The sequence below is a fragment of the Salmo salar genome, chromosome 01 (genome assembly GCF_965601325.2).
Source record: "Salmo salar chromosome 01, fSalSal1, whole genome shotgun sequence".
In the NCBI taxonomy this organism is placed as follows: domain Eukaryota; kingdom Metazoa; phylum Chordata; class Actinopteri; order Salmoniformes; family Salmonidae; genus Salmo; species Salmo salar.
In genome coordinates, this window is record NC_138291.1 from 9,802,030 (window position 1) to 9,822,209 (window position 20,180).

Here is a 20,180-nt window from a genome sequence, read left to right on the forward strand (position 1 = left end):
AAACTTTGGTGCGGAAAGTGAAAATCAATCCCAGAACAACAGCAAAGGACCTTGTGAAGATGCTGGAGGAAACAGGTACAAAAGTATCTATATCCACAGTAAAACGAGTCCTATATTGACATAACCTGAAAGGGTGCTCAGCAAGGAAGAAGCCACTGCTCCAAAACTGCCATAAAAAAGCCAGAATACGGTTTGCAACTGCCCACGGGGACAAAGATCATACTTTTTGGAGAAATGTCCTCTGGTCTGATGAAACAAAAATAGAACTGTTTGGCCATAATGGCCATTGTTATGTTTGGAGGAAAAAGGGGGAGGCTTGCAAGCCAAGGGTACACCAACCCAACCGTGAAGCATGGGGGTGGCAGCATCATGTTGTGGGGGTGCTTTGCTGCAGGAGGGTATGGTGCACTTCACAAAATAGATGGCATCATGAAGCAGGAAAATTATGTGGATATATTGAAGCAACATCTCAAGACATCAGTCAGGAAGTTAAAGCTTGGTCGCAAATGGGTCTTCCAAATGGACAATGACCCCAAGCATACTTCCAAAGTTGTAGCAAAATGGCTTAAGGACAACAAAGTCAAGGTATTGGAGTGGCCATCACAAAGCCCTGACCTCAATCCTATAGAAAATTTGTGGGCAGAACTGAAAAAGCGTGTCTGAGCAAGGAGGCCTACAAACCTGACTCAGTTACACCAGCTCTGTCAGGAGGAATGGGCCAAAATTCACCCAACTTATCGTGGGAAGCTTGTGGAAGGCTACCCAAAACGTTTGACCCAAGTTAAACAATTTAAAGGCAATGCTACCAAATACTAATTGAGTGTATGTAAACTTCTGACCCACTGGGAATGTGATGAAAGAAATTAAATCTGAAATCAATCATTCTCTCTACTATTGTTCTCACATTTCACATTCTTAAAAGAAAGTGGTGATCCTAACTGACCTAAGACAGGGAATTATTACTAGGATTAAATGTCAGGAATTGTGAAAAACGGAGTTTAAATGTATTTGGCTAAGGTGTATGTAAACTTCCGACTTCAACTGTAAATGTCATATTTCACTTTTTTTATTTTTAATAAATTAGCAAAAATTTCAGAACCTGTTTTTGCTTTGTCATTATGGGGTGCTGTGTGTACATTGATGAGGAAAAAAGTAATTTTAATCAATTTTAGAATAAGGTTGTAATTTACCAAAATGTCGAAAAGGTTAAGGGGTCTGAAAACCTTCCGAATGCACTGTATTACAAAACATTTTTGCTGTAACAATCAGTTCTGTAACAATCAAACATCAATTTTTTTACTTTTAAATTTGTGATATAAACTCATTGATTCTTGAAGAATATAACTTGTAAATACCTCATGAACTTAAATGCCCAGTGCAGTCCAAAAATGTAATTTTCCTGTGTTTTATATGTTTCCACACTATGAGGTTGGCATAATACTGTGAAATTATGATAATGCCCTTTTAGTGTAAGAGTTGTTTGGAAAGAACGCTCAATTTCAGCCTGTTTTTTTGGGATGTTTTTTTTTGCCAGGTGGTAAATTTAGTTAATAGATCAATGAGAAAGAGTTCCAATCCTCTCTGCCAGTAACCGCTAGTTTTCAGTTTTCCCCTTCCCACTCAGACCACTCGCAGACAGTCCTAGCTACATTTTTGTTCATTTTTACCATTTTAATTTAAAACAATCACAGGCACTTCATTGATACCCAGACAGGATTTGATATTGAGATAAAATCAGCTGCATTGGACGTTTTTTAAATAAACTAAGACCATCAGAACCCAAAATATAAGCTTGTTTTACTCAAATGCTTTGTATACAATGTGTTTGTAAACAAACACTCTATAGCCTTAACATGGTTAAAGCTTTAGTTCTGATCTCATGGATGGTCTGTCCTTGCATCCATAGCCCCGTCTATGAATTTGTGAGTGGTTACATTTCTCCAGCCCCATCCATATGAAGTTTAACCAAAAAGGTGGTGGGGTGACCGCTTTATTGTTTGATTGCCCCTTTTAATGAAATGTAGCGAATGGGTTATGGGAAGGCTGTGACAAGATGACACTTTGCAGTAGCCTCCAGAAATGTCAGAGCCTATTTGTAATGCACCATGAACGGAAGCATAAAGCCATACAGGAAGTCTATACAGAATCCTATTTCTTCCACAAAGTGCCCTGCTGGTTACTTGCACTGCCTGCTTTGTCACTCTCTTTATTCTGAATGAATAATCCTCTTTTAAATATGCAATTCATGAAAAAGCAGAAGAATCTGTGCACTTGGATAGTAATAAGAGTTCATATGGAAAACTGCTCTTTGGTCTTTGGACATCAGATGCAATATTGTGCAGTTGTACACTGAGCAACAAGAATACCTGAGATGGTTTTGTTTTGATTCCTGAGCAGATGGAAGCCATAAGACTCTGACCTTACCCTAAGTGATTGTTTTGTGGACGATCGTTGGCCCCTAACTTAATAGCCGAGGTAGCCGAGGTAGCAGAGCCTGCGTTTACACAGGCAGCCCAGTTCTGATCTTTATGAGGCAAAGCCAGGTCAGACAGGAAACCCCAGTGTTTGCATCAGCTGATGTTGCACCAATTAGATTCATCACCCTACCTTAACATGGAGGTCTATTTAGTTAGATTCATCACCCTACCTTAACATGGAGGTCTATTTAGTTAGATTCATCACCCTACCTTAACATGGAGGTCTATTTAGTTAGATTCATCACCCTACCTTAACATGGAGGTCTATTTAGTTAGATTCATCACCCTACCTTAACATGGAGGTCTATTTAGTTAGATTCATCACCCTACCATAACATGGCAGTTTATTTAGTTGACCAGTTTCTGCACATCCTCTGATGGCCACAATGCGCTGGGGGTTCTTGGTGACATGCTGTTGCTGTAACATGCGTTACTCGCCATCGCCATGCGTGTCTGTTTTTCTGTTTTCCCACCCCAGCCTCCAACTGTTTGGGCTATGCTTTTGTAATGGTTGAGCTTTGCTATGGCAGTGAGCTACCCTGAAGCTGCAGAGCCTAATGCCAATACCTAATGTATTGTAATTTACTTTCTAATAAGTGGTTAAACGAATACGTGGCGTTTTCAGTCTGAATTCCACTAAATGGTCTTTTGAGCAATCAGGTCAGCAGCTCTTTTGCCAATAATTGACCAAAATATCAGAATTGGGCTGCCTGTGTAACACAGCCAGAGCTGGACGCAGATGGGTCACATGGATGCTCAGCATCGGGGTCTGTTCTAAAGGGTGCAGCATTACAGAACTTCCAGAGAGAAATGTTTTCAAATCAAATCTTGTGTAGAACCGATATGACTGACTGGCAATGATATGACTGAGTAATCTATGAAGTTCTGAGCGTTTCACTGAATACACTATTGTTCTCACTGGTAGTGGCACTAAACAAAACTGGCAGACAAAGCCATTGTTTATTTATTTTTTTGCTAATTTATTCTCATCCCTTTTTCTTCAATCACGCTATCAGTTTAGGGGAATGTGTTTTTTTTAAATCAATTTCAATCTTGAGATGATGCTCATTCACTTTTATCAATATCTGAAATAGCTTGTCAAGACCTTTACTGTTTACTCTTAGCTTCAAGCCATACAGTAGTAAAGCACTGGCAGCTCGTTCCTATTTATTGTGTTGCACTGAAAATATATATATAATATTTAAACGCAACATGCAACAATTTGAAAGATTTGACTGAGTTACAGTTTGCCCACACGACACCATACACCCTGTCTGGCCGGTACAGTTGAAACCGGGGTTTCATCTGTGAAGAGCACACTTCTCCAGCATGCCAGTGGCCATGGAAGGTGAGCATTTGCCCACGGAAGTTAGTTACCACGCCGAACTGCAGTCAGGTCAAGACCCTGGTGAGGACGACGAGCATCTACAGTGGTTCCTCCTTTAAAAGTTGCAGCAGACTGCGGCACACCCTGCATGCTACTGCAGCATTCTGTGGCACGTCATTTAATTCTCAGCCATTTCTTCTATTACTGCAAGTTATTGGTAGTTTGACCACCAGAGGGCATCTTTGAGAAACATTTGATGGTATTCCGTATTGGCATTACCAGAGAATTTAAAACCTTTTTTGTAATAACATAGTATATGGGATTGATTTTAAGAAATTTGCCTTAATTAATTTGATTAATATTATGGTGTTTCCATTCAGAGAAAAATTGTAAGTTTGTAAATTCAGACCGTTTCGCTCTCTGGAGCGTTTCGCACACTGGACTTTCGGGCCGAGGACTAGGGTTCCTTTGAGGGTTCTGGCCTTACAACGGCAGTCAAGCACCCAAGCAAACTTTGGCTAGTTACTTCCAGACACAAATGAGACAACTCTGACCATTTTACTCGCCCTAGCAGAGCTGGTAAGGCAGTTTTCATGTTAACCAGAGCGTTGGTGACTGTAAATGTGCTGCTGGAAACAATTGAATTACATTTTTTCCCGACGTTTACTGATACCGGCCATATTCCATGGGTGTTGAGCCGCTCGTAAAGTAATTATTCTGCGCTCTGGTACACTCAGACGAGAGTGCTCTGAAATCCGTGTAGATAGTAGGCTGGACACATGACATTTTTAACAACGTTCTTTTCTGATTAAAAACTACTTCATTGCATCCGCAGTGGAGCCCAGTTTCATAATATGATCATGTTTTCCAGCTGCTTGCCGTCGTTTTGAAGTAATCGCGAAAATACCTTATTTTAGTGCATTTTTCACCCTGCCATCTCCTTTTAGTTCTATTGAGCACCGTGGCACCAACTCGCCTTCTGAACATTCTATTCCTAACTTATTGTTCAACGTCACAATGCCTGCTTCGCTATTGTTGGCAATGAGACCTGCTCACGTTGTTTTGTAGTTAAAATGTAAACAAGTAAAATAATATTGGAACTCTGCGGTCTTCCCATTGTTTCCTATCGGGAAAATGTAGGCATGTCTGTCTTTTGCCAAATATCTCACAATGTGTATATTTAGATTTTTTTTCAAGTCGGGTGTAACTGGTGTGAAATGGCTAGGTAGTTAGCGGGGTGCGCGCTAATAGCGTTTCAATCGGTGAAGTCACTCGCTCTGAGACCTTGAAGTAGTTGTTCCCCTTGCTCTGCAAGGGCCACGGCTCTTGTGGAGCGATGGATAACGATGCTTCGAGGGTGGCTGTTGTCTATGTGTGCAGAGGGTCCCTGGTTCGAGCCCAGGTAGGGGTGAGGAGAGGGACGGAAGCAAAACTGTTACATGGGCACAATTTTAATCATGAGAATCTCCTCTTTGTAATTATGTAAGTCTGGGCAGCAAGCTTGTTCATCATCGATCACTAGACCAGAAATAGTCGGAAGCTCTTATTTTTTTCCTACTTTTTCATTACGCAGACATAAGCACAGTTGACACCATCGAGGTGCGGATGTTTGCATTCTACACAAGTTGTTTTTTCCAATTTCGTCCGATGAACAGATTGTAGTGGTGAAATAAAAGGGATACATTTTTTATGGAATTCTAAGCATCACTCCAGTCAAAACAGACACAGCATCATTAAAATAATGGACTTTGATATGACTGAAAAATAATGTCTCAGAGATTCATACCTGAACCGCACCATTATTTGCCAAGGAAGAGTACATGATCAGTGAATATATTCATTGTACAGGCTACAATGTGGTTATCTCATGCGTGGTAATAATTACAGTACATGTATATATAGGATGTGCATCCTTGGCACAATAAAGTTATTATATTATACACTATCCATAGGCTTCATTAATGCCATTCAGACTTGAAGTTGATACAATCACTATGATAGCTGAGGTTCATAAATTGGTATAAATATTAGTTCAGAACCTAACGTTTTAGGGTCCATACACAGATCGGCTACATACTATAGCTAGCTACACATCCATAGGCATACAGTTATTTTTATCCTCCACTACACAGTAAGCAAGTAAATGGTTAGCTAGCTATGTTACTTCAGCTGCATTGCAAGGCAAGCTTTCACAATTGTACATTCAATTTGCATTTAATGCTTTAGCTAGCTAGATTTTTTACATCCACTGTTTCACAAGGCGACAGGTCCCTAAAACATTCAACAACACGAATTACAATTCATTCTCCTAACACTAGCTAGTTGGCTAATGTTATCTAATCAGATAACTTGCTAAATAGTGATTTTCGTTAATTAACTATATGACAAAAATATGCACAAACGATTGTCTCTACATTAACTAACATATTCCTCTCAATTGTACATTTTTGCTTGACTCGTTATGACATTATTGCAACTTACAATTGGTTCCGCCGTAATGTTTTGTCAGCCATCTTTGTTGAAGCACGCCACACATCAAGGTGGCTCGTGTCAAAATTCGTCATTGGAACCACTCGATATGATTGGTCATATAAAAACCTTGGGACCCAAATGCATAATGAGTGCTCTAACTCCCCCTTGTGGTGGTCTGGAGCAATGAAGCCGCGACGCTAGGTACCTCTAAGTCCCGCGGTGTAAGATCACAACTTTTAAAGGATGAACCACTGTAGATGAGCTTCCCTGAGACAGTTTGTGCAGAAATTATTTGTTTCCGCAAACCCACAGTTTCATCAACTGTCCGGTGGCTGGTCTCAGACGATCCTGCAGGTTAAGAAGCCAGATGTGGAGGTCCTTGACTGACGTGGTTACACACACATCTGTTATTATCTTTGCATAGTCACTTTAATAACTCTACCTACATGTATATATTACCTCGACTAACCTGTGCCCCCGCACATTGACTCTGTACCTGTATCCCCTGTACATAGCCTCGCTATTGTTATTTTACTGCTGTTCTTTACTTATTTGTATCTTTTTATTTCTTACTTTTTTAAGGTATTTTTCTTTAACTGAGTTGTTGGTTAAGGGATTGGATTGTAAGTAAGCATTTCAGAGTAATTTGACACGTGACAATACATTCTTTTATTTTTTTAATTGCACGCTCCCTCAACTTGAGACATCTGTGGCATTGTGTTGTGACAAAACTGCACATTTTAGAGTGGCCTTTTTATTGTCCCCAGCACAAGGTGCACCTGTGTAATGATCATGCTGTTTAATGGGGCGGCAGGTAGCCTAGTGGTTAGAGCATTTGGCCAGTAACCTTAAGGTTGCTGGATTGAATCCCCGAGCTGACAAGGTAAAAATCTGTCGTTCTGCCCTGGTTGACGGTAGGTTGTCATTGTAAATAAGAATTTGTTCTTAACTGACTTGCCTAGTTAAATAAAGGTTAAACATGAGCTTCTTGTTATGCCACACTTGTCAGGTGGATAGATTATCTTGGCAAGGGCGAAATGTTCACTAACAGGTATGTAAACACATTTTTTGAGAAATAAGCTTTATGCTAGGTTGTTTTATTTCAGCTCATGAATCATTACATTTTACATTTTAGTCATTTAGCAGACGCTCTTATCCAGAGCGACTTACAGTAGTGAATGCATACATTTCATTTCATGCATTTAAATATTTTTATTTATATTTTTTGTACTGGCCCCCCGTGGGAATCGAACCCACAAACACCATGCTCTACCAACTGAGCCACAGGGAACCAACACTACATATTGCGTCTATATTTTTGTTCACTATATAAATTATACATAAAAACTCTATGGTTAACTTTCTTGGTAGAGCCTGTTTCAAGGGCAGTCATTCAAAAATAATTTTAAAGGGGAAGAGAAGCCCATTCATGGTTTATCTCTGCTGGTGTCACTTTCTAAAATAGACGCCTCTCATGTGGTTAGAGTGTATGGATTGATCATATTGTAGCAACCTTAACCCAACACTTAGTGACCTCGTCAAGAGGTTTGGATCTCTTGGCATAATGGCTGAGGTGTTGGGTTGACCATCACTGGACCAGGGTTCGAGTCCCGATCGGGGGCTACACCCCGAATTCGCTTCAGTGTCGATGATGGACGCAGTCTCATGGTGTCCTGTTGGAAAATGACCTTACTGCTGCCACCAAGTCATTAAAGAAATCGTATGTCCAGTTATGCTTCTGCAGATTATCTAATCAAATAGATGACGTATAATTGTATCTAATTCTATGAGTTTCAAGATTATCATTGGTGATATCACAAACAGAGTTTGTGCTTAGTGATTAAAAAAAATGTAACAGGACAGCCCGGAGGTTATCTTTGTAGTAAACTACTCTCTGAAGATGAGAACCACCTTCAGTCACAAACAGCATTTAGATTGCTGTGATACCAGAAAGCAAAACTTTTTTTTAATGTCCCCTACACATAATAAAAACTCCAAGGGCATCAAAGTTACATACACTGATGGTGCGACTAGTAATGCCTGAATTAAGTTAGTACCAGCGTGGAACGTTTAATAAGTCACATCTTAAACTTGCTCTAATGTTGAGGATAACTTGTTTCATATGGCCACGCTACAATCCTCAAGCACATCAGCCACTACCTGGAATCAAGCCAAATGCCACAGCTGTGAAATGTACTGGTCCGTTTCGAGGAAAACGGCCACTGAGACAAACCAACGTCAGCTGTTGGTGGATCCACAGCTGCAATGGATTTGAAGGGCTCCCTGGCTTCTCTCTTATCACACTTGAGTATTTACATGGTGAGGGACAGTAACTCCTGTTTTAGGAGTCAGCCACTGTCACCCCGAGGGGTTTTGTATGTCTCTTATCTTTCACTGAAAAGCACAGAGCACATGGCATAAAGTGTCCTTCAAAGTGACAGATGAGTGAAATTGGGCACCTCCCCACTTGAGATCTTCGGAAAGACAGACCCTGCTAGTCAGAGGCCCATTGTTCCTGATGGTTTTTGAGAGGCATGTCAACCTTTTTTACTGGCGTAGAAAAGCTGTCAACAAAGGGCCAGGTTGTAACGGGAAAATGTCCTTGTGAGTTGATGTGATGAGATCTAAAATGCTGACCGCAAGTAGACTCTCTCACTCTCTCTCACTCTCACTCTCACTCACAGGGGTTAGTTTCAAGTCTTCTCTCTCTCTCTCACACACACACACACACACACACACACACACACACACACACACACACACACACACACACACACACACACACACACACACACACACACACACACACACTTGTTAGTTTCAAGTCTCCTCACTCACTCACTCACTAACACACAAACACACAGTGGTTAGTTTCAAGTCTCCTCTCACTCTCTCAGCTCCATGTGTCCCTGGCATCTTGCCCTGCGCTTTGAAGATGAGCTGAAGCTAACTAGACTTCCTGTGTCATCTCCTATCTGAACAGAGGTTGTGAACTGTCATCTACAAATCTGTGCACACGAACGTGTACAAATGAATGTTCACATTTGCTGCCTGTTGAGTTCATGGCAAGCATCAAACAGTTTGAAGTTTGTGTACGTCTTCTGTACATTCAAGCATTCAACACCTGACATGCAGTGTCAATATTAATGGTAAATAACTTTGGATATAGTAACTACTCTAACCGTACTTTATTAACTGATTTTGAAGCTTTTGTAAACTTCTCAAATTGGTGTCATGTCTATCTCTCTATCCTGCTTGATATTGATTATGAAAGTTGTTTCAAAGCAGTGGTGGAAAAAGTACTACATTCTCATACTTGAGCAAAAGTAAAGATACCTTAATAGAAAATGACTCAAGTAAAAGTGAAAGTCACCCAGTAAAATACTACTTGAGTAAAAGTCTAAAAGTATTTGGTTTAAAATATATTTAAGTATCAAAAGTAAATGTATGAATAATTAAAAATTCCTTCTATTAAGCAAACCAGACGGCACAATATTTTTTTTTTTTACGGATAGCCAGGGTCACACTCCAAAACTCAGACATCGATTACAAACAAAGCATTTGTGTAAAGTGAGTCCGCCAGATCAGAGGCAGTAGAGATGATCAGGGATGTTCTCTTGATAAGTGTGTGAATTGGATCATTTTCTGTCCTGCTAAGCATTCAAAATATAACGAGTACTTTTGGGTGTCAGGGAAAATGTATGGAATAAAAAGTACATTATTTTCTTTAGGAATGTAGTGAAGTAAAAGTAGTAAAAAATATAAATAGTAAAGTACAGGTACACCAAAAAACTACTTAAGTAGTACATTAAAGTATTTTTACTTAAGTACTTTAACACCACTGTTTCAAAGGGATGCTAAATTTAAAAAATGTATCTCATGGCACCTGGTTTGCATTCATTAAGGCACGCAATGGAAAAGGTTTTTCAACAGAAAATAAAAATAAAAGTTTCTTATTGGATAGATCCATGTTGATTTGTAGTCCCTCGCGGTTTCAGTCCATTTTCTTCCGTTTGTGGCTTAAAGAGCAACTGAATGTACCTATTCCGCATGTGTTTCTCTGTAGCTTAATTTCAGTCTTGGGATGCGGTTCGATGTGGCAGTTACTGATGTTTGTCCCCCATTAGACACCATAGTAACAAAGCCAGTATCACTTCCTCAAAATAGTCAGAATGAACCGAAGTTAACTCAAGTCATTTTTGCCGAGGAGGTTTTCAGTGGTGTAAAGTACTTAAGTAAAAATACTTTAAAATATTACTTACAGTAAATAGTTTTTTGGGGGTAAATGTACTTTACTTTACTATTCATATTTTTTTTTACATCTTTTACTTGTCCGCAACATTCCAAAGGAAAAGAATGTACTTTTTACTCCATAAATTTCCCCTGACAACTAAAAGTACTCATTACATTTCGAATGCTTAGCAGGACAGGAAAATGGTCAAATTCACACACTTTTAAAGAGATCATCCCTACTGCCTCTGATCTGGCGGACTCACTAAACACAAATGCTTCATTTGTAAATTATGTTGGAGTGTGCCCCTGGCTATCTGTAAAATAAAAATAAATTCTGCCATCTGGTTTGCTTAATATAAGGAATGTGAAATTATTTAGACTTTTACTTTTGATAATTAAGTATATTTCAAACCAAATTATTTTAGACTCTTTTAACCCTCAAGTAGTAAGTCCTGACGAACTCGCTTACAAAACTCAGTTTTGGACAAGGCTGAATTTATGAACAAAATTATCCTATTTACATTTTGTAGTCAATTTTGACACTAGAGTAAATGTTTCTGACTAATACCGATGCCACATAGGCCACTTAGTATTGTTTATTTCCTTCAGTTGCACTTTAATGAACATGTATGACTCATTTGAAGATATGAGGAAGATGTTTTTTGTTCATATTCACTTATTCAGAATAGGGGAATTGGTGCATGATATTGTCCCATTAAAACTGGAGTCAGAATGAATCTATACTGTAATTAAAAACCATTGCACAAAGACATTGTTAAAGTTGGTTCCAGTCAGAAAGGAAAGGCTTAGGTGTTAAATGTCATGCTAAGTGAGGAGCAAGTGCTCAGAATGCAATTTAGGTGCTGATTCAGTGTAGGGGGTCAAGCTCTCTGCTGTCTGCCTACTGTATTTAGCAGTTTTCATACCCCATTAAATCAGACATGAGGCTTTGACAGCTGTTTATCATACACTACAAACTTAATATTGATGAGACCAATTATGATTTACCCCAATAAGTGTGATTTTTGACATGATGCCAACATTATACTAAAATTACCATAAAGTTGTCTCAGCCTAATTATTAGCTCAACATTATACCATTTACTTGAAGTGCGAAAATATATCAGAGTTGCGTGGCTACCCAAACACCTAACTGCGGGCAAACGCTCGGCCACTCCCACGGACGTCAGTTTCTTTTCCACAATAAATCGGGATCTGAGTACCTCCCGGACTATTTCTAGAATGCAAATGCATTCTAACCATTCTGATTGATCCCAGAAACCGATGGGTTGGGCTAGATCCAGAAGAAGTCAGCATTGTCTTTGATACTCTGATTGGTTAGAGATGATCCAATCGCTGATTTACTTTGTATTGTACAACACCCCCTCATTTTGACTTCACCACAAACGACTTCAATGATGGCAGTCTCAGACTGAAGCATGCAGTGAAGATGGAGTAGTGAAAGAATTCACTTCCGAGTCCTCAGGCAAATATCAGAGAGCCTTTATGTTTAGAATGGCTATGGTTGAGAAGTAAGCTATAATAACCTAGTGGATGTTCAAAATGTTATTCAAAGCAATAGGAGCAGAAGAGGCATGGATTTCATATAGGTTTAATTAGGCCTATACTTTCATTGCAGGATATTGATTTGAAATGGATTTCACCGTTTTATTGTTTTGATAGGTGGACATTGGATAGCCTGAACTGAATTTGTTCCATCCCATGGAGGAAATAGACTTTGATTGGACAACCTAGATTTCAAAGACGCACAATACCGTCGTTGTCATTGGTTTGCATTTGGTTTGGAGATTTTCCGATTGGGGTTGATTCAAGGAAGACTTTGTAACAAAGTTTCCGCTTGATATTGATTTTTTCATAGTCCAGGGCGCCGCAGTGTCGTGAAGCAGGTTTGATTCATGCAGCAAGTTTTAATTGTCGGAGAAAACTTGATCGTTGAAGGTAGAACAGAGCGATATTGCAATTTCTGGCAGTTCATTTTGACCTCGGTAAACTTCGATAATAAGAATATTTTGAGAAAATCGTAGCTCTTGGAACGATATTTTAGTCGATGTCACAGCGCAACAGCAGCGTCTTAATGCAGCGCCTGGATATTATCTCCAGCATGCTACTTCGGAAGTAGGTCACCGTTTTACCACGTCTCTATTGGGCGATCGTTTTCTCGCAATTAAACCTCGACTCTGGTCATCATTTATAAAAGGTGTATTCTGAATTAAGAGTGGACTCAAACCGACCTTCCATCGGGACCGAAGGTAAAATTGCATAGCGGATATACGTCATATTTAATGTAAATCCTAATTGAGTGAGATACGTTGTAATAACATGCTTATAACCGCTTTATTAAGCATAGCCAGTGACCATAGTTATTCCTCGCCTTGCATCCACCTGAACCCCTACTTCTGATATTATACCACAGCCTGTCATCCTGTTAGAATATCCCATGTCGATGGCCGAACTCAATAATTCAGAACAGATTCTGGCAATGCATTATCAATCTCATAATGTGGGTTTCTGGGCAGACCATAATGACTGCCTATAATATGAAATATTCGATTAGTTATAATGAACACCCATATGAGTTATTAGTTAATCATAATGTGTGTTGCCGATCTAGTGGTTTTATAGCCCCGTGCTCATCATGGATGATAAATGAATGTGATAAACCCGGACGGTGATAATATGGATTCCATTGATATAACGCCCTGTGGGAACTGCACTGTAGCGCAAGGTCGCTTCCCTCACCATATCCATGGTATTTTGCCTCTCTCTCAGTATTCTTTGAGTTTAGGGCAGGTTTTGTGGGTTACACGATGATACTTTAAGATTATTAGGCTATTCCATATCCAGCAGTAGGCTATTTGTCACCATCCACTTGCAATGTGTTGGTCACTCATTGTGGCCAAACTGCAAATATTTCCCCAACACCAACTTTTGGTGTGATTGAAAGTAAAATAAAAAAAATAAAGAGAAAATATGTTTTAGATGCTATAGGCCTAGCATAGAAACATATATTTTTTTCTTAATCCAAGTTATTCAGAGTTTGACCCTTTCTCAATATAACGTTTCTGTAGAAAACAATGTGCTTCAGTTACACTTGATCCATTGCATAGCCTTTTGTCGTATCCCAATGAAGCAACTTGATTTGATATCCATAGACAGAAACTCAATGTGTGTCTCCTTCTGTTCTCTCCTTATCTGTAAATTAAATTAGTCTTTCTCATGTATTACATTTCATGGTCCACTGGAAATAATGGCCAACCAAATTGTGGGATGTTTGGAAGTGCAAGGCTAAAAATGCTGTGCAGAATCAAGTCAATTTGCCGTTGTTGTGGGTGTCATTTAAAACGTGTATGTCTGCTATAGAATAGGAAAATACGGAAGAAAGAACAACTAATCTTGTATAGAGTTGGCTTGTTTTTAGAAGAACAATTACATTTTGATTTGATTATGCTCTTAATACTTGTGGGAATTATTCTCTTAAACACATCTTAGTATTGATTTGTAAATGAAATGATCATAAACTTTGAAAACAATATTACCAAAACCACAGGCATCTGTTTAAAAAAATATATATATATATATTCTAGTCTTATCTTATTCTAATCTTGACTCAGTAGTGGGTTTGCAAAGGTTGCTATTTGTTTCTGAAAGATTGGAGGAAACCAGTGAAAGGATATTGTGAAGATGAACACTAACTGTGTTCAGTTAGTATTTGTTTTTCTTTCAAATACTGCGCTTGATTGAGCTTGCTTGGCACAATGAACTCAATGGAATAGTCCCAAAAGTGCAAACCCCACTTATCTGGCACTCCAAAGCTCGTACTTGAGAGAACCCAGATCTGTAAGCCACTTGTGTTTGGTAGCAATCATGCATATGAGGTGGCAGGTAGCCTAGTGGTTAGAGCATTGGTCCAGTAACCGAAAGGTTGCTGGATTGAATCCCCGAGCTGACAAAGGTAAAAATCTGTATTTCTGCCCCTGAACAAGGCAGTTAACCCACTGTTCCCTGGTAGGCTGTCATTGTAAATAAGATTTTTTTCTTAACTGACTTGCCTAGTTAAATAAAGATGAAATAAAATTACAAAAAATCCTGTACTTCTGTTCTAACTGATTTGTGGGAATAACAGAACTACATCAATAAGATGGCAGACTGGGTTCCTGTAAGGGAGGGATGTTTATGTCTTGGATGTGTGAATAAAACCTCCTCCATTCATGTCATAAGAATTTCCCACTGCCTCATGATATCAAACAAATGAATTGGGGGGGGTGACTTATGGGTGTTTTCCTGCATTGATTTCAGTGGGTAGTAGTCACACCAACATTTGAATGGTTGCAGATTGATGATAGGCCCATTTTATGATATGTTCATAGTATGATAGAAGATGAAGTGTCGTAAGAGAAAGCAAGTCATCATAAGGCTTCAGAAGATTATAGGTCATTTCAGGTTTTAGGTTTTATTTCAGTGCAGCCAGTATTGGAAAAAAAAACAAATTCAATCTGGGAGTCTTAGATATGAATGGCCACTGTGGAAAGTGGCGATTTTCTGAATTGTAAATGACAATCCACTCTTAGACATTCTGATTAGAATGTGATTGTATTTCCTGAGAGCTAAACGTTTATTGCAATTTATTCTGTGAGGATGTAGATAAAATAATATCTGAAGCTTGTTTGATGAATCACTTGGATCTGCACAATAGGATAAGGGCAAGATTTTGCTTTCCTGGAAATATGACTCGGGGGTGTGTGTGTGTGTGTGTGTGTGTGTGTGTGTGTGTGTGTGTGTGTGTGTGTGTGTGTGTGTGTGTGTGTGTGTGTGTGTGTTGGGTAATTCCTCCATGGATATGATCCTATGTCAGTCAGCACCGGTATCTTTCTGACCTTGTCGCTTTTTGAAACCCATATCCCCTCTGTGCTAACCGTTTTTACTACTACAGGCTTAATCTTTAAGCCAATTACCAGTTGCAAAATATGTGGTCAACCACATCAGTGTTTCAGCAGATAAAATATAGCTGTTTTTTATGGCCGTAATAAAAACTGAGCCAAACTTTCTTATTGGGCATTCATCCACTGTCATGTCGGTTTTTGCAAAAAACTCTCCCCATGTATTGATTTCTTGGTCTCCTCCCCCAGGGTCTGTATGAAGGGATGTGATGACCCATGCAGATACCGCCCCAGTGACTCCTGGGAGCAGGTAGGTCTGCCACATGCGGAGGCCATGGTGGGGGGAGCCCGGCCAAAACTAAAAAGAGGGAGGCCCAAGGAGGTAAAGAGAGGCAGTGTGAAGGAGAAGAGCAATGAACTGTGGGAAGAGGAGGAGGGCAGGAAGCTGGATCTATGCGAGGGGGACAGCCTCGACTGTCGAGTCCTTCTCACTCGTCTGGAGACAAGCGGTGATAAGGACAAGGAGAGCTGCTTGGAAACTCCAATAGAGCCCAAAGAAGAAGGGAGCAATAGCCTGGTGCGTGGAAGGACCAAGCCCTGCAAGTCTAGACAAAAGACCTGCAAAGCCTATCGGCTAGCGCTGGAACCAAACAATCAATCAAAAGTGTTGTGTACATTACCTGTTGTGGAACCTCGCAAACGGAGGCTGGCCTCTCTCAACGCGGAGGCTGTGAATAGTCTGCTCTTATACAGAGAACATCCGCAAGGGTCCAGACTCGCAAATAAGTTACAGTCCAATGGGAATCTGGCAAAGAATGCAATCATTTTGGGCCACAACACCCCAAGTGGTCCTAAGGTGGCAAAATCAGACATTTGTGGAACTGGAAGTTCCAAAAAACACCAAAAGGCTATGAAGATGGAGGACGTGGGTCTGCTGAGTCTGTACGGTCCCATCCCTCGGCGTCAGGCCAGCCTCAATGCCGCTGCTTTGCTCAAGATCACCAGCACCTCCTTCAAAGCCAAACACCGGGGGGCCAAGACCAACTACAACCAGCTGAGTGGGGTAGTGAGGATCAAGCTAAAGAAACGGCATCATCATGAACTCCATCACAGGCAATCCCAGGCCTATCCACAGCTGGTTCAGAGATGCTGTGATCTCTGTAAAAGGGAATACTTCCACCCAGAACCCCAGTGGGAGGGGACTACAGGGGGGAATGGCTTCATCAGATCTGACTTCCAGTGTGGATCTTTGCTTGGCTACCTAATGAAGTCTGTGGAGGAGCCAGTCGAGACCCAGGTGACTCCTTCTTTCTGCTGCTGCTCCCAGGAAAGGTCGGGGGAGTACTGCCACCGACTGGCCCTGTTCCTTGGCCAAAAGAGCTTCGGTGATGACGAACTTGAGGACCATTCGCTCTCCAAGGACTACCTCCTCTCTCCCCATTCCCTTGCCCACCCACATGCCCTGACCATAGGCCCCCACCCTTACCCATGTTTCTCAGGCTATTATGTCCACTTTGCCCACCACGAGACCTCCTCTACTCTCATGACCTCCATGAGCTCCAGCCCCATGCCCTACCCGTCCTCTTCTGTGGCCTCCATCACGTTGTGCCCTGGTGGGGTCCAGAGTCCCAAGCTGCTGTCCCCGACCAGCTCCCACCCCTCAGGAATCGCCCACCCGGTCTACTGCTATGGAGAACCCTGCAGAATCAGTCGCTACCCCTACAGAGCAGTAACAACCCTCGCCAGCAGGGGGTGTTGCTATAATGCAGGTTGCTCCAGCTGCAGCCATAACATCAAGATGGGTAAGAGAAGGCAGAAATGCCTATAGATTTGTAGTAATAATGATGTGAATGGGTCATGATGATTGCAGAGTGTTAACCGCATATTTGAGATGGCTCAGTGACCTCTTTTAGTCAATCAGTCAAATCAGCAACAATCTGCCGAGAAAATTCTCATGTTTTTACCTTTTTTAGAATACAGAGAATCAGAAATGTCACAGGTGAGGCAAGAATCTAAAGTTTTCAAGAAAGTTGTTCAGTTGTGTTCTAGGGTTAGGATTAGGTGTTCTAGGGTTAGGATTAGGTGTTTTAGGATTAGATGTTTTAGGATTAGGTGTTTTAGGGTTAGGATTAGGTGTTCTAGGGTTAGGATTAGGTGTTCTAGGGTTAGGATTAGGTGTTTTAGGATTAGGTGTTTTAGGATTAGGTGTTTTAGGGTTAGGATTAGGTGTTCTAGGGTTAGGATTAGGTGTTCTAGGGTTAGGATTAGGTGTTCTAGGGTTAGGATTAGGTGTTCTAGGGATTCATTCAGTGGGATCTAAAAGCCTGGTAGGGTTTAAATCCACATCCCTGCCCGCCACTCTAGCCATTAGTTGGGTGACTAGGTCCAATGAGTAATCACCACAGATTGTGTAAATAGAATGTACTGTATTTACTATTGAAGCTGTGGAGTATTCGTCTGGAGATGCCAAGCTGTGCTCTCTGATCAACCAAACCCCATTTACTCCCAGTGGTAATATAAACACTACTGTTCATAGTTTGGGGTCACTTAGAAGTGTCCTCGTATTTGAAATAGAAGCACATTATTTTGTCCATTAGAATAACATAAAATTGATCAGAAATACAGTGTAGACATTGTTAATGTTGTAAATGACTATTGTTGCTGGAAACGGCAGATTTTTAATGGAATATCTACATAGGCTTACAGAGGCCCATTATCAGCAACCATCACTCCTGTGTTCCAATGGCACGTTGTGTTAGCTAATCCAAGTTTATCATTTTAAAAGGTTAATTGGTCATTAGAAAACCCTTTTGCAATTACGTTAGCACAGCTGAAAACTGTTGTTCTCATTAAAGAAGCAATAAAACTGGCCTTTAGACTCGTTGAGTATCTGGAGCATCAGCATTTGTGGTTTCGATTACAGGATCAACAAGGCCAGAAACAAATAACTTTCTTCTGAAACTCAGTCTATTCTTGTTCTGAGAAATGAAGGTTATTCCATCCGAGAAATTGCCAAGAAACTGAAGGTATCGTACAACGCTGTGTACTACTCCCTTCACAGAACAGCGCAAACTGGCTCTAACCAGAATAGAAAGAGGAGTGGGAGGCCCCGGTGCACAACTGAGCAAGAGGACAAGTACATTAGAGTGTCTAGTTTGAGAAACAGACACCTCACAAGTCCTCAACTGGAAGCTTCATTAAATAGTACCCACAAAGCACCAGTCTCAACGTCAACAGTGAAGAGGCGACTCCAGGATGCTGGCCTTCTAGGCAGAGTTCCTCTGCCCAGTGTCTGTGTTCTTTTGCCCATCTTTTATTTTTATTGGCCAGTCTGAGATATGGCTTTTTCTTTGCAACTCTGACTAGAAGGCCAGCATCCCGGAGTCGCCTCTTCACTGTTGACGTTGAGACTGGTGTTTTGCGGGTACATGTGGAATCATTTCAGCCTGTCTGTGTGTGTGTGTGTGTGTGTGTGTGTGTGTGTGTGTGTGTGTGTGTGTGTGTGTGTGTGTGTGTGTGTGTGTGTGTGTGTGTGTAACATGTGGAATCATTTCAGCCTGTCTTGTGTGTGTGTGTGTGTGTGTGTGTGTGTGTGTGTGTGTGTGTGTGTGTGTGTGTGTGTGTGTGTGTGTGTGTGTGTGTGTGTGTGTGTGTGTGTGTGTGTAACATGTGGAATCATTTCAGCCTGTCTTGTGTGTGTGTGTAACATGTGTAATCATTTCAGCCTGTCTTGTGTGTGTGTGTGTGTAACATGTGGAATCATTTCAGCCTGTCGTGTGTGTGTGTGTGTGTGTGTGTGTGTGTGTGTGTGTGTGTGTGTGTGTGTGTGTGTGTAACATGTGGAATCATTTCAGCCTGTCTTGTGTGTGTGTGTGTGTGTGTGTGTAACATGTGGAATCATTTCAGCCTGTCTTGTGTGTGTGTGTGTGTGTGTGTGTGTAACATGTGGAATCATTTCAGCCTGTCGTGTGTGTGTGTGTGTGTGTGTGTGTGTGTGTGTGTGTGTGTGTGTGTGTGTGTGTGTGTGTGTGTCTGTGTGTGTGTGTGTAACATGTGGAATCATTTCAGCCTGTCTTGTGTGTGCGTGTAACATGTGGAATCATTTCAGTGTGTGTGTGTGTGTGTGTGTGTGTGTGTGTGTGTGTGTGTAGCATGTGGAATCATTTCAGCCTGTCTTGTGTGTGTGTGTGTGTGTGTGTGTGTGTGTGTGTGTGTGTGTGTGAGTGTGTGTGTGTGTGTGTGTAACATGTGGAATCATTTCAGCCTGTCTTGTGTGTACAGTATCGAGCTGTGGTACAAAGATTAACTATATATATATATATATATATAATATATATATATATATATATATAGTTTGTTAATACACACTCAAGACAGACTGAAATGATTCCACATGTCATTTCAGCCAGGAGTCCCATAGCCCCTTTACAGTACTTGAGTAACTGCCTCTGGAGCAGTGGATGACGACTGAGGGAATTTGTTCTCAGCTGGTCTGTGGTCAGATCGTATTTGTCGGGGACCACAGCAGCACTCATGACCTCATTTAAGAATGCTGATTACAGATCAAGATGGCGTGTCGTTGGCTAGCCCGCTCAGAGGCACTATTAGCTGAGGTAAATTGGTATTTGGCGATGTCTTGTTGCCTCTGTTGAGCTGCCTGCTTTGATGTGACACAGAAATCGACCCTTTTCCCCTGACAAGTGACGGAGACTTCTGTTTTTATTTCCTACTACCACAAGCTATCCGATTGCGAGAGTCTATTATAATGTGACA

General features: G+C 40.9%; 1 protein-coding gene across 2 annotated transcripts in view; it reads left to right on the forward strand.

The window, feature by feature from the left end:
- Nucleotides 1-20,180, forward strand: part of LOC106608351 (bromo adjacent homology domain-containing 1 protein) — a 36,326-nt gene that overhangs the window by 9,318 nt on the left and 6,828 nt on the right. The window contains exons 1-2 of one of the 2 annotated variants that reach the window (XM_014206353.3): nucleotides 12,112-12,779; nucleotides 15,657-17,209. In XM_014206353.3, coding sequence (XP_014061828.2) covers nucleotides 15,664-17,209 — 1,546 coding nt within the window. In that variant the 5' untranslated portion in view covers nucleotides 12,112-12,779; nucleotides 15,657-15,663. Of the gene's footprint in view, nucleotides 1-12,111; nucleotides 12,780-15,656; nucleotides 17,210-20,180 lie in introns of those variants that run through there. The other variant, XM_014206287.3, reaches the window with a different exon arrangement.